This window comes from Nannobrachium achirus, assembly GCF_963921795.1.
Source record: "Nannobrachium achirus genome assembly, chromosome: 21".
NCBI lineage: Eukaryota > Metazoa > Chordata > Actinopteri > Myctophiformes > Myctophidae > Nannobrachium > Nannobrachium achirus.
Window position 1 is genome coordinate 11,658,505 of NC_137828.1, and position 14,734 is coordinate 11,673,238.

Consider the following 14,734-nt stretch of genomic DNA (forward strand, 5'->3'; position numbering starts at 1 on the left):
CTGTGAGTACCAGCGGATTGCAATCAGTCCTGTCTGTGTCTGCGTGTCTCTCTGAACTTTATCACTCTACAACAGTTGAATGGGTTCATTGTGCAGAATGTCCGATTTAATGAAAATAGCAGATCTAGAAGCTCACAATGCGTCGCATGAAGACACATTTGTAGATTGTCTATTTTGAAAAGGCCAAAATGTACATAGGGCTGAAGTGGTTAATGTATGTTTTGTAATTATAATCAAAATCTAATAGTAACTAAAGAGGAACAAACCCATACTACATTTGAAATAATAGTGAAATTAGCCAATCTACAAACTCACACACAACGTGTCACATGGTGACACGCTGTTAACTTCGAGATCGGCTATATTTGCTACTGTTGTGTGACACTGTAGTATTTATGACGAAGCAGAGCATTAATTTAAAGTGTGGGAAAACAAAGTAGAATCCAGAGCCAACAAGTGAATTGTGTGCTCTTGTAAAAAAGAACCTGTGGCCAGTCCCTCAAATGCTCTGCTTTCAATTTAGGCTGCATGAGGATTTTGAGGGGCTTGCAATTTTTGCATGGTAAAAGTTACCCCGAGGGGTGGTGGGGATGTGAATACCCTCCCTCATCACTTTTCACATCGTTTTCTAGTTTTTTTTTTTTTTATACTAAGGGAAGGAGGGAGAGGGAGAGGGGGAGGGGGGGGGGGGGGGGGGGGAGAGAGAGAGAGAGAGAGAGAGAGAGAGCGTTATAAGATAAAGTGCGTTTCTCGACTATTCAATTTCCATTGAAGAAGCAATGGACAGAATAATCACAATTTAAATAAAATAATGTATAAGTTGCAGCCCTAATACGGATGGGATGAAATAACGTTTTATTCATCAAAAAATAAAAATAATCAAAGGGCAGCCCCCAGCCTAGAGCTGTCACGATTATGATATTTTACATGACGATTATTTGTCACTCAAATAATTGTGATTAACGATTTAATTGTGTTTTTGTCGTTGACAATTACATTTCTGTTTGGCTCTTAGGCTTTGAAGTTGCACATGGTAGATATATGACACATAACCTAAATATACAAAGAAATTACTGACATATTTGACAACTTTATACTTAAAAAAGCACATTGATAGTAGAAATAGCCGACAACGTGTGCGGGGAGGAATGCGACGTGTTGTGAGCTTGTGCGACGTGTTGTGAGCTTGTGCGGGGAGGAATGCGACACGTTGTGAGCTTGTAGATCAGCTATTTCCACTATTTTTGACTTTTTAAAAAAGATGTATGAACATTTTTCAACATGGAAACGATTATGACGATTATTAAAATGTATCGCGATTATGTCAAATAATTGTGACAGCCCAACCCCAGCCAGGCAAGCAGGCAGGCAGGCATCCAGCCAGCCAGGCAAGCAGGCTGGCGGTGGGTCCCCCATGGATCGGAACAGCCTCATACAGCCGACAGGAACCAATTTAGGCCACCGTTTGCTCCCAGTTCCTCCAAGTAGGCCACGGTGCAGCGCTTCTGACAAGCTGAGAGGACTAGAGCTGCAGAGCGCTTCAATGATCAAAACCCCTACCAGCTCAGCTCCTATTCTATTCTATTTCACTACATTTTACTTCAGTACAAGTACTGTCTGCCTTCTATACTCAAAGTGCCAACACTTAAAGTACTCATAATGCAGAATGTCCCATTTCAGATTTGTGAAAAGCTCTCAAATATAGCCAAACTACAAGAAGACGCATTGTGAGCTTGTATTAAATAATCAAAATATATACATTTACTTGCAACATGTTTCACAATACTGTCGCAGAATAAAAAGTTCAATATTTGCATCTGAGATGTAGTGGAGCGGATACAAAAAAAAGGAAAAGAAATACACTAGTAAAAGTACCTCAACGTACTTTTCACCATGGCGCAGCGGTTCTGACAAGCTGATGACTGTGGAGTGCTAAAACCCCCAACCTGGTTGGTGGAAGCCCTGCATTCAAAGTTTTACTTCGGTAAAAGTCCCGAAGTAATAAAGCATTTTGGCATCAAAATATACTTGGGAGCACCAGCCAATGGAGAAAGGCACAGATTTCTCGGTGGAGTAGAAGTAGTCTATAAAGTATCAAGACATCTAAATACTCAAGTAAAGTAACAAGTGACAAGCAGCAGGCCTAACTGCAGTTTGCTTCAATGATCAAAGCCCATGACCCGTCTCTCCTCCCCACTAACACTGTCTCTCTCTCTCCTCCTCGGAGGCCGGGGCTGTCAGATACGTGTCAGAACGGAACGCAACGCAGCACAGCTTCTGCTGCTCATTTAGTTGAGGTTGGGTGAAAACCTTGCATGTCCAAAACCGTTACTTTTCAGGAAAAATAGAAGAAGAAAAAATAGTACATGCGTTCCTGGATGGATGTAGTTATTATTTTGTCACAAGGTTTTGTTAATACTTTTCATTGGTTCAATAAGACACACTTTCACTTAAAACAATAATTGTCAAACAGCCTATCTGAAAATGTAGATCAGGGTTCCAACTTCCTACAGATTTTCCATTTTAAAATTCCATACTTTTCCAGACTCAAATTTACAGAATTCTCTGTATTTCTCTTGTCACACCATATTTGGATTCTGATTCGAACAGGTTAAAAGTCAACAGTCGGGAAACAATAATTTTTTTTCCCTACTTAAGAAGACCTGGAAATTACTCAAATCTAATTCCATTTTCTATACTTGTGTAGGAAGGAACCATGGTGGTAGATAGTTCCTTCGCTTCTTTGGTGTGACTCTCTTGTATTTCGGAGTAGCGCATTAATTTATGGAAGAAATGAAAATGGAGATACAAGGTTTCTGCGCAGCAACATCGATTTAAAAATGCCCCCCGTCTGGTGAGATATCAGTGAGGTTTGTGTGAATGTGACAAGCTGTTCAGCTGCTAATGAAAAGCGTGTGGGCGAGCAGGACTATCACAACCCAGAGCACACAGAGTCTCTCTCTGGGCGTAAACCGGACACAGAAGGGATTCCCAGTCAGACATAAACACAGCACTATGTCTCACACACCAGCGATTCTCATCTCTTTTATGGTCAAAGGACTCCCCCCAGTAATGTAACATGCATAAAGCTGTGGACCTCTGTTTGATACTATTTCGATTAGGGATGTACAACAATATGGAAATTGTGGGTCTGATTAATAGATACAGATTTGTTTATTTTGTTTTTGTTGTTATTTATTCCCCATTTTGTGTCTAGATCAATGGGACCACAATGGTTCATTGCATTTTTGTTCTGTATATATTGTCAATCGATCAATCAATCAAGAAAAATGTACGCATCTTAATGACAGATGAACATTGGCTACTGCCATCGGTGAATATCAACTTATTTGCTGATATGCCGATGGCAGTCAACAATGTAAATATTGGATGATACCGATATACCTGTATATACACTAGTGTTTCCCCTTAAGGGTCCATTTGGTTTCATCTGTTCCCTCTCTTGGGTTACCGATCTGGTCATATGTGTCCACTCCTGGCATCTTTTATTTTTGCTAAGGACCCCCTGGAACCAACTCAAGAACCCCTGGGGGTCCCTGGACCCCACGTTGTGAAACAATAGTCATACAGGGGAACACTCTGGTGCAGAAACCAGCTTATATTCAATGATTAACATGGTTGTACTGGTGACACAGACGGACTTGTGGGACAGCCGTATGGTGCAACAACACTTTGCTGATAATACACTTTAGGACAAGGGTCTTGAATGTCTTTCATGCCAAGGACCCCTTAACTGAGAGAGAGATGAATCAGCGACTCCCACTACGTACAATTATGTTGCAGATTAAACCTTTTTCATAGATTTCATAGATATCTGGCTTCATATACTTAACAGCATTATCAGCAGTATTGTGAAATTCATGTATTTTTGTGCATTTATTTACACGTTATCTTTTCTATTAATATGTTGGATTCATGTCGATGTGTGTTTTCAGGAATTTTAACAATTAAACCCTCACTACTAGACCGTTGGGCTCTGTAATTCTTATTTCTATGAATAGAATACGCAGACTATGCAGCACAACGTGTTGAGTTTGTAGATCTGCAACATTTTGGCAAATGTTTCCCCCCATAATAGGGATGAAATATAGGCTATAATAACAACATGTTTGTGAAAAAGCTCTATGATAGTAATCATTGAGTGTTGGTTCAGTAACAGGACTGAACCAACCCCCTACATTTTCGGGTGGGATACCAATTTCAGCCAATCAGGGGAGTGTAGTCATTTATTAACTTCGATTTCACAGTGTTCCAGTTTCAAAATGTTTAATTACTTCTAAATTCACTTGTTTAATCATGTATTCTGTACGATGGATATGAAAAAAAAATGAAAAAAGTCTACTCTATAGCAATGGAGTACTATTACAATATAGAGCTATTTAACACTTTGTCTAGGGAGGGAGGGGGGAAAGGAGTGAGAGAGAGAGAGAGAGAGAGAGAGAGAGAGAGAGAGAGAATAGTTAGGCCTACCTACTTCTTCCCGATAGATAGATGCAACCGCACAATTAAAGTAGCTTACTATACGATTCAAAACAAACATTTAGTTTCTCGTAAATTAACCTTAGCATCATGTCATCTAGGCGTCACGAGCGAGAACACGTAGATCAGATCGTAGACGTACAGTAGAGCAAAATATTTTATGCTGTAGATTAACTGAATACCACAACAGGACTTGAGTTATCCTTTTAGCCCTGCTGTATGTTTGTAATGTTTACATATTTAACTAATAAAGTATTTAATCAATAAAAAATACCCCAAAAAACACAATCCACAACTCCAAGCAACTTTACAGAAACGTGTGAAGTCGCTTAAACAGACATGGCAACACTGATCCTACACCAACCCTGACAATATCACCAGTTATCCTCCATCATTCTAATAAAGCTTATTTACATTGAGATCCTTTTTAAACTCAAATAACATTTAAAGTTATACCATGTAACTTTTTTTACAAAACAAATCTTAATATTGTCCCAACTGTTAAATCGCTAAAGTTTTAGAACACCCACTCTGTTATTTTCAGCTTCTGAAGCCTTCTCTTTATATGTTTTCTATGAGTTGTGAGGGGGGTAGAATTTCCCGGCAAAATGATGTCATCTCCCACATGATACACTACCGGCCAATCACAGCGCGGATCATACACCACCGGCCAATCACAGCGAGTCTTGCTGTCTCTAAAGGAAGTAGCTTCCCTCAGCAACTGTGTTTACATTGGTGAAAGAATCTTGCCTGCCACTCCCTCAATCCTGATCTAAAAATGACTGCTCTAGACGGCTCTACGGATGCGTATCGGCGAGGCGGAGGTGCTCGTGGTGGCCGCGGTGGTCCGCGGCGACTCCGGCCGAAAAAAGCAATACCGCTACTGACCACTAGTTGAGCAGCTTCCACAGTACAGCTTTAATGACAGACAGATAGAACACAGTACTATGCAGAAGATATAATCAGAAAAACAGTCGTCGTAAAATACAATGCAAAATAAATGGTATTTACAATAACGGTCAGTGGGAGGTAAGGTTAGGCTAGGTTTACTGTTACCAGTTTCGAGTAGCAGCCGCCTGTAAGTGCTTTTTCAGAGCGGTTTTAAAGGAAGTTAGGGATTTACACTCCTTTAAGGCCTTCGGTAGAGCGTTCCACATTTTAGTGGTATAGCAGGAGAACGAATTTGACCCTTTGTTGCGACCGTCAGGTCGCACTTACTACCAAAACCTCCACCGGCTGTCTGTCTGTCTGTCCCTCCGTCACACGTCACACTTTTGCCCTGCTCATATCTCCGCAACCGTTGCCCCGATCCATGCCAAATTTTGCACACATACTCCTTGCCTGCCCTCTCACATGGCCCTCTTCTAGCGCCACCATGAGGCCGATTCTTGAAAAACACATTTTTGGACACTGCTCCTAAAGTTTTTGCCCTAAAATCACGCAAATCGGTACACAGTATGTCTACACTCATGTCATCAACATGGATATGTCCCATTTAGCGCCACCTTCAGGCCGATTTTTTAAAACACATTTTTGGACACTGCTCCTACAAATTTTGCCCTAAAATCACGCAAATCGGTACACACTTGCTCTACACTCATGTCATCAACATGGATATGTCCCATTTAGCGCCACCTTCAGGCCGAGTTTTTAAAACACATTTTTGGACACTACTCCTACAGATTTTGCCCTAAAATCATGCGAATCACTACACAGCATGTCTACACTCATGTCATCAACATGGATCTGTCCCATATAGCGCCACCATCAGGCACATTTTTTCAAACACATTTTTGGACACTGCTCCTACAGATTTTGCCCTAAAATCACGCAAATCGGTACACAGTATGGCTACACTCATCTCATCAACATGCATCTGTCCCATGTAGCGCCACCATCATCAGGCCGATTCATTTTTCCACACTTCTACACATTTTGGCCTAAAATCACGCTGCGCCCTGACGGTCGCTTATCTCCCGATTAGGGAGTACTGGTTAGGTACAAGGGTATCTTAGTGGTGTAGTGTAACTCGTACACCAAGCCCATTGCAAGATGCTGTACTCAGTCATCTACTTTGAGTCACCCCATAAGGTAGCTCTGGTCCATCGCTTTCACCTCCCGCATTGCTCCCGGTGAAGCTCTGACAGACCCGTCGGGAAACGCATGGACTCGAGATTGTCGGCCCCGCCGAGCGCTCAATACTAGTGAAAATAAACAAAACCGTTTCACTACTCACCAAACCAAAGGTCGTTTTGCGCTGTTGAAAGTCTATTCTCCGCGGTGGTGAACCCCTCAGCACCCCACCTACTCTGTAAAATACATTATTTTTGGCATGAAATAAAGTGCATCCAACTCGACCGCCGCTTATTTCCGGGTTGTGAACCATTGTATCTGCGGTGGCCGCTAGGTGGCCTGAGGTGTGTGCGTTTTATTTCATGACAAAAATAATGTATTTTACAGAGTAGGTGGGGTGCTGAGGGGTTCACCACCGCGGAGAATAGACTTTCAACAGCGCAAAACGACCTTTGGTTTGGTGAGTAGTGAAACGGTTTTGTTTATTTTCACTAGTATTGAGCGCTCGGCGGGGCCGACAATCTCGAGTCCATGCGTTTCCCGACGGGTCTGTCAGAGCTTCACCGGGAGCAATGCGGGAGGTGAAAGCGATGGACCAGAGCTACCCATAAGGGTCCATTTGGTTATTGGTTCCATTTGTAACCTACACTGTCAAGAGTTATGGCGGTCCTTTAAATGAAAAAAAAAGCAAAATAAAATGTATCGAGAACCAATGCTTTAGCTCGTATAACATAAAAACAGTATTGATGAAATGACGTGTGTGTGTGTGTGTGTGTGTGTGTGTGTGTGTGTGTGTGTGTGTGTGTGCGTGTGCGTGCGTGCGTGTGTGTGTGAGAGGTATAACAGCGGCATGAACATCAGTAATCAGTAACTTAATATAGGATGTATTTAATTACCTGTAGTTGTATGAGGGGAACCTGCTGCTCTCTCTCAGTAACATTCTGTACAGAGAAACAACCTGAGCTCTGCTGGACGCCGCCATGTTGATCCAAGCATCAGGTAAGTTTTTACCCTGCATTATGATTGTGAGGCAGCGTGGTTATACTGAGGAAAATATTATTTTGTTTGCGCGCTCGCTCGCTCTCTCTCTCTCTCTCTCTCTCTCTCTCTCTCTCTCTCTCTCTCTAATATCAATATCAAATTTAGTCTCGCCTCGTTTTAGTCTCGTTTTCATGAAATTGCCTTGTTCATTTTAAACACAAAATGTGTACATTACAGTAATGTGTACATTACACTGTAGGCCTACATTTATTGGACTGTCCAATTAATGTACAGTGCCTCACAAATTATCACAAACTAACCCTTTTTTAAATATCCAACATTCATGCATGTTTGTACAATATTATTAATATAGTATTTGAGCAGTAGTGCTTGAATGTTATTAAGGACTCTCAAATCTATGTTTTGTCCACAGACCCCATCTGAAAAGATTTGTTTGAAAAATAGTCAATCAATGGTCAATACACAAATAGCAGATCTACAAGCTCACAACACATGACATTCATTGCAACACGTTGTGAGCTTGCAGATCACCTTTTTTTGAACAGCTGGTGTCTATAGGGTTAAAGCGTTTAAATTGATTTTGATGCTATGTTAACTAATTTTGCACCCCAGCATTTTTTTTTATCTTACCCACTGACCTCACTTTGAGATCCAACACTGGCAGAGGCAAAATCATCCAATCAATATGATCAAAATGCATCTTGACTTTACCTTTTAAACCTTATTAAACTGCCACTTAAAATATATATATATTTTAAACTCATAATATAAGGTTGTTTCGTATCAATTTTAATCCATTCATTCATCTTCACAAATTTGTGGTAAAATAAATTACCTTATGCATTTTCACTGCGACCTTCTTCCCATGCTTCTTCCCTCTCCTAACGCAGGACCCCAGAGATAGCTCTCCAAAAATACGCCTGTCACAAACAAATATTACATTCCTACGTTTTCCGAACAAATGATGCCTTTTCCGCTTAATATCCACAAAAATACGTAGTAAATATCTATTATGTACATTTCAGTGTAAAGGTATCCAAACATATCGGAAATATCGCATCAAATTCACCGAGGCATGTATTGAGTGGCCTGAAAGCAGTGCTGGCTGGTGTGAGTGACAGAAGGTGAGTGTAATACACTGCTGTACTTTGTTTATAACTTGGTCTTAATAGTTTCTTTCTTAATTATTCAAGCCGGTTCTGACCCGGGTCATAACGGAACCTTGTGTTCTGGCTTCTGGTCGGGATTTAACGACGTTTGGGTGCTTATTTAACCCTCCAGTTCACCTGTTGTTGTGTATTAGCATAGCATCACTGTGCTACAAACACACCTGTCAAACACACTCATTATTTATCCTCAGTTTATTTCACTCTTGGGTGTGTAGAAAATAAATGTAGCCAAATGGACCCAGTGGCAGTTGGTTACATATTGTGCACTGTCAAAAAGTTACAGGTGAGGTACATTTGGCTCCTGTTATATGTTATCTCACACACACACACACACACACACACACACACACACACACACACACACACACATTGTGTTATTGCTTATTGTGTTTATGCTTTTGTGTGGTGTTTGAATTTGTATCTGTGTTTTGCTATTTGTATTTTCTGTATATAGCCTGTATAATGTGTATACAGTAGGTAATGTATATTATTTAGTTTTGAGTTGGGAGAATTACTTTTGTTGCTCTCTCTCCAGAAGGAGGTAAATTGAAGAGCTAACCCTATGGTGCCAGAATAACAACCTCTCTCTAAATGTCAGTAAGACTAAGGAAATCATCGTTGACTTTAGGAAGTCTAAAGTTAATCACAGTCCCTTATCCATCAACGGTTCATCTGTAGATATAGTGGACAGCTTCAAATTCCTGCCACAGCTCCATACAATCTATACCACACGCTGCAAGAAAAAGACTCAGAACATCATGACAGATAGCAGCCATCCCGCCCATTCCCTGTTCACACTCCTCCCATCCAAAAAACTTTACCAGAGCATCAAATCGCACACCACTCGTTTCAGTAATAGTTTTTTTGCCCAGGCTGTCAGGTTGCTCAACGAAGGGATGAAAGTGAAACGTAGGTAAACATGGGCACTGTACGCATTTTTAAACTGTACACTGTTACACTGTACGGTATTGTTGTTGTTGGGACTTGTCTTGTGTGGCCTGCATGGTATGTGGGTCCACTGTGACCATGTCTTTGTGTAATAAGGCTGAGAGTGCTCCGGTGCACCGGCACAAGCATTTCATTGTATCTGTACCTGTATGGATATGTGTGACAATAAACCTGAACCTGAATTAAGGAATCCCCCCACGACAGACACACACACAGTCTCACACACACACACACACACACACACACACACACACACACACACACACACACACACACACACACACACACCTCCCTCCTCTCCCCTCTGTCTTTCTGTCTGACTGTCAACCAATATAATTTGTGCTTGTGCGTAGCACTATCATCTAAGTAAGTAGTAGTTACATAATTGCATAATTTAAAATGACATACATGTCAATACAAGATATGAACGGTTATCTTGTTACAGTTTAGTTTAAGTTCAGAATGATTTAAAGGAGCACTTCACCAATTGAATGGAGATGACACAACTCTCCAATAGAGGGCTCTGGTCCTAACTAATCTTCATTAAAAATTGCATAATTTCTATTTACTCACTCTGTCTCAGAGGAGGGCTGTGGACAGTTCTGAAACCTGCCTACCAGCGACATCATCGGTAGGCAGGTTTGGTAATTTCAAATTGTTTTTATCAGTCAAGAAATGCACACTGCTTTGTGTCTGTACCTGGAGTACAGTCATTTTGATATTATTCGCCACTGCAGTTCATTGGAGCGACCTGTATCGACTTTATCACAGGAGGGAGGGCAAGCTTCCACGGCGTCACAGAAACTGAAGTTTGGTAACCCAGTGTGATCTATAGGTGGGCCAATCAGAGGCGGGTCTTTTCGTAACCCAGGGTGCATTCGAATAAACAAACTACTAGAGTGCACACCAGTGCCCTCAGTTCCTATTAGGGCTGTCATGATATGCCTAATCCATGATTCAATTCAACTTTCGATTCTAAGAGCACGATTCGATTCGATTTTCGATACGATATAGGATATACTAAAAGCCTGCTTGCTGCCGGATTAAAATCGACTAATGTCTTCAATTGCCAGAATTTAACTTTTAATGTGCACGATGGATGGTGCACGGATAATGCACAAATCATGCACCACACGTGTGCAGTCTGTGCACGCCATTCACAGCTTTCAAACAAAAAAATCCGCTTGGAAATCCATTCAGGCATTCAAAAGATAGAGGCTAGATAGTGTTTTCTTCAAATGTAAACAAACATGGCTGCCATGTTTGAAAGATAGAGCTGTCCTGGAAGTCAAACATGAATTTCACGATCACGATCATGCCGAAACCGTAAGTAGGAAGTAGGGAGACGTGTTAACTGGTTACCATGGGAACCGATAGCCCACACGTTGCCGCAGCCGGGAGTGATCGAAAAAACTCAGTTTCCCATGATTCCTCGTGGAATACTACATCTGCAGACTTCTGGCTCCCATTGAATTGTATTCATACTGGCTGCAGAGAAATGGATATGCTCTACTGTATCTTGCCTTCTTTTCCCATATCGTCCGCTTGGTCAAAACGGCCTGTTTTCTATGGACTATAACGTACACATGGATCGCCGCGGTTATGTTTTCTTCTCCGCGTGAAAGTAATGACCTTCAGTGGTTGAGGATGGCAACACCCGTGCACGGCGCCATCGAAAATCTGGTAAATAAAATAGGAAAAATGTGTGTCAGTTGCAGCCACATGAAGCTGGATATTTCGGCCACGAAACTGGATATTTTTTAAACCGGATAAATAAGTGGAGACATTGAAAAATATCCGATTCACTGGATCCGTGTAGACAGGGAACCCGGATATCTCTGAAGACTTTACTGTGTGTGTGCTTGTTAGACCTAGATATCTTTGTCGTGTGGACCTAGATATTTTTCTATGTGGATATCTGAAAAACCGGGATATATGAAATATCCAGCTCCGTGTGGACCTAGATATTTTTCTATGTGGATATCTGAAAAACCAGGATATATGAAATATCCAGCTCCGATCCAGTGTTTAACACCCATCTTTCCTTTCCTTTCCTTTCCTTTCCTTTTCTATAATTACAATCTGAAATATGAAATATCATATGAAGGAAACATTACAAAACATACATAGTTACTTTGCACCACTGCTGTTCGAGCAACACGCTCAGACATGAGAACCAGGCGTGTGGTGTGAAACATCCAGGCTCTTGTTGGGGTGAGAGTTTCACTTTGCAACATCGCTGCCGCTGTGTGGAGTGTGAAGCTGTGTGAAGCCGTCCTCACATCAGCATGTTGTTGGCTGATTAAGACCCAGCGCTACAGAGCTGAGGTGACATCTTTCGCACACACACATATACACGGTTGTATTGCTATACTTAACTTATTTTTATGCCACACAAACATGTGTAGAGACTTGGGGTTCCCAAAGAGGCAAAAGTCCAATGCAAAAACAATAGAGGAGGGAGACCACTGTACAATGGAAGAAATAACAGTTTTAATGTACTGTACATTATATAAAAACCTACTTAGCAACGCGTTTCGAGTGCAGTAACTCTTCCTCCGGCAGCAAACTTGCTGTTGTGAAAAGTTGTAAAAATTGCTGTTTGAATGCATTGAGACTATTATTTTGCATTGCACAGTTAAGTGATCTCCCTCCTCGATAACTCTTTTTTTTTTTACCTTAAAACAAAAAAATTGTCTTGTGTGTACCAGAAAACAATGTCTATTTCTCTAATTCTACTATACGTATGGGGACATTTGACCCTCACAAGTACATTGCACATGCATAAAGACATCAGTTGTCACAGAAAACCGCCCTTCTGAATTGGCTCAAAAACATTATTGACATCAGGCTTCGCTTGTGTGCGCGCGTGTGTGTGTGTGTGTGTCGACTCTGCTCTTTAGCAGCAGATGTGTGAAAGGTCACACACTTCCTGTTTGCTGATGTCCCACTGTGTTTGAGTGGAAAGGTCAGCACCACTGCAGTCTGCGTGCGTGTGGCTGTGTGTGGAGGCTGCACTACATTTGTTTTAATGCGCATGCGTGTGAGTGTGTGTGTGAATTTCAATGTGTGTATATGTCAGGATCAGGATATGAGAATGTCATAACAGTAACACACACGATTGCTGAGTTGTGTTCTGTTTTTCTGGCTGTTTCTGACATGTCAGGCAGAAACGCTGTTTTTCTGCATTTTTATTTTAAAGTTTTTTTTTTCTTTGTTTTTTTCTTTTTCAGAGACTGGGAAGCAAGCACTTTGTTTGTTTCTCACACAACATGAAATGCTGTATGTAGGGTTGGGATCCTTTTTTGATTTGAAAGATTCTGGTTCCTCAATGATTCCCTCGTAATACTCTGATTCTTTAACCCCTCTCTTTAGCGATTCCTATACAGTATTTGCGTTCCAAATGGACCCTTACAGTCCTTTAACTCGAGCATACAAATGGAAACAAGTCCATCAGGTGGTCCATATGTTTAGACCAAAGTTTGATTATCACTGGTATTGTAATTGTAGAGCAGATGTGAAGTCCACAGCTCTGACAGTGTGATGAAAGCGGTTGGGAGAAAAGATTGCTTGGGATACACTTTTGAAACAAATGACAGCGTTTTGCACATGGTTTAAAAGGATCCCTGGCTAGTATCCTTACAATATAATTGCCCTCCTTAACCAAAATAAAACAATTAAAACACATAGGGCGGTTTGCACCAAGAGAGATTAATAAAGCTTAGTTTAGGGTTAATCATGGATTTGTTGATCTAGGATTTATTTTAATTTGAGTTGTGTTGCACCACTTAATTTTAAGCATTGCTTAAAAAATCAGTGATTAAATCCGTAACCTATGATTAAAACATTAACCTGTTATAATTCATGGATTAAACTTTGTTGTGTGTAACCTACTATCTTTAGCCTAATATCATAAGCGTTACCTTTTTAGTCACTTTTGAGAGAATGTGCAATGTGGGCAGGCCTCCGTTATACGACAGTGACGCACGCTAAAAACAACAGATATGTAAGCTCACAGCGGATCACTCTGTGGTGTGTAGTGGGCAGAGTGGTGGTTTTATAGATCTGCCCCCTGGGTACTCGCACTACAGCGATAATTCCTGGTTTCCCAAACAAGCTGAGAACATGTCGCAGTAAACAAGTAGTAAAATATACTTGTTTCCAATCAATAATGTAAAGGGCGGCCTCTGCTGATCAAAAAAGGTACTATGAAATGGCGCCCATAAGCCGTGTAAATAAGGTAGAAAGTTGAATTAAACACTTCACACAAGTGTATTTAATATAAACAGAACAGAAAAGCATATCACTATTCACTACTTCCTGAGGTTAATTTGAGCATCAAGACTACATTTTAAATGCTGTAAGAGCACCCATGTTTTTATATTCCATAGATATTCCATAGGGCTGGACCACCCAAGCTGTAGTTATGATGTCATCATTACTTGCAATGGCTCCCCCGTGGGATGAAAATATGAACTGTTTTTGAGCAGTGCAAACCGCTCCTATGTTTCACTTCAGTTTTAACGCAAACATTAGCATGGACCAATCAAAAGCTGTTCTGACCATGATTTCATGAGTTAAGGCCCATTCCCACTGGGCCAGATAACAGATAAAAAAAATCTCTTTCTCCAGATATTTTTCCATTCAAAGTGGATGGTAGATACAGATAAAAACATATCTACCACAGATATTTGCCACAGATACTTTTATCTGTGGCAAATATTTTTTTAATCTGTATCTACCATCCACTTTGAATGGAAAAATATCTGGAGAAAGAGATTCTTTTATCTGTTATCTAGCCCAGTGGGAATGGGCCTTAAGCCAAACAGAACAGACCAATAGAATGCCGTCTTGAGGCTTTTGATTGGTTTGTCAGTTTCAGAACTCTATATCCAAAAAGGGGCCACTATGGGCCTAAGGTGTCTGAAAGGTTGGTGAACCTGACAAACCAGTGACTTATGCGATTTAATACATATAAATAGAAAAGTAGTTATAAAGAACAAGGAAAGCCTAGACTGATTAAAGTAACGTCCAAACCACAC

General features: G+C 40.9%; 1 protein-coding gene across 1 annotated transcript in view; it reads right to left on the minus strand.

Annotated features, from left to right (window-relative positions):
- Positions 1-7,560, minus strand: part of lyrm4b (LYR motif containing 4) — a 44,619-nt gene extending 37,059 nt beyond the window's left edge. The window contains exon 1 of the mRNA XM_080751999.1: positions 7,470-7,560. Within this exon, the coding sequence (XP_080608125.1) occupies positions 7,470-7,555 (86 nt within the window). The 5' untranslated portion in view covers positions 7,556-7,560. The remainder of the gene's footprint in view (positions 1-7,469) is intronic.
- Between the last annotated feature and the right edge of the window lie 7,174 nt (positions 7,561-14,734).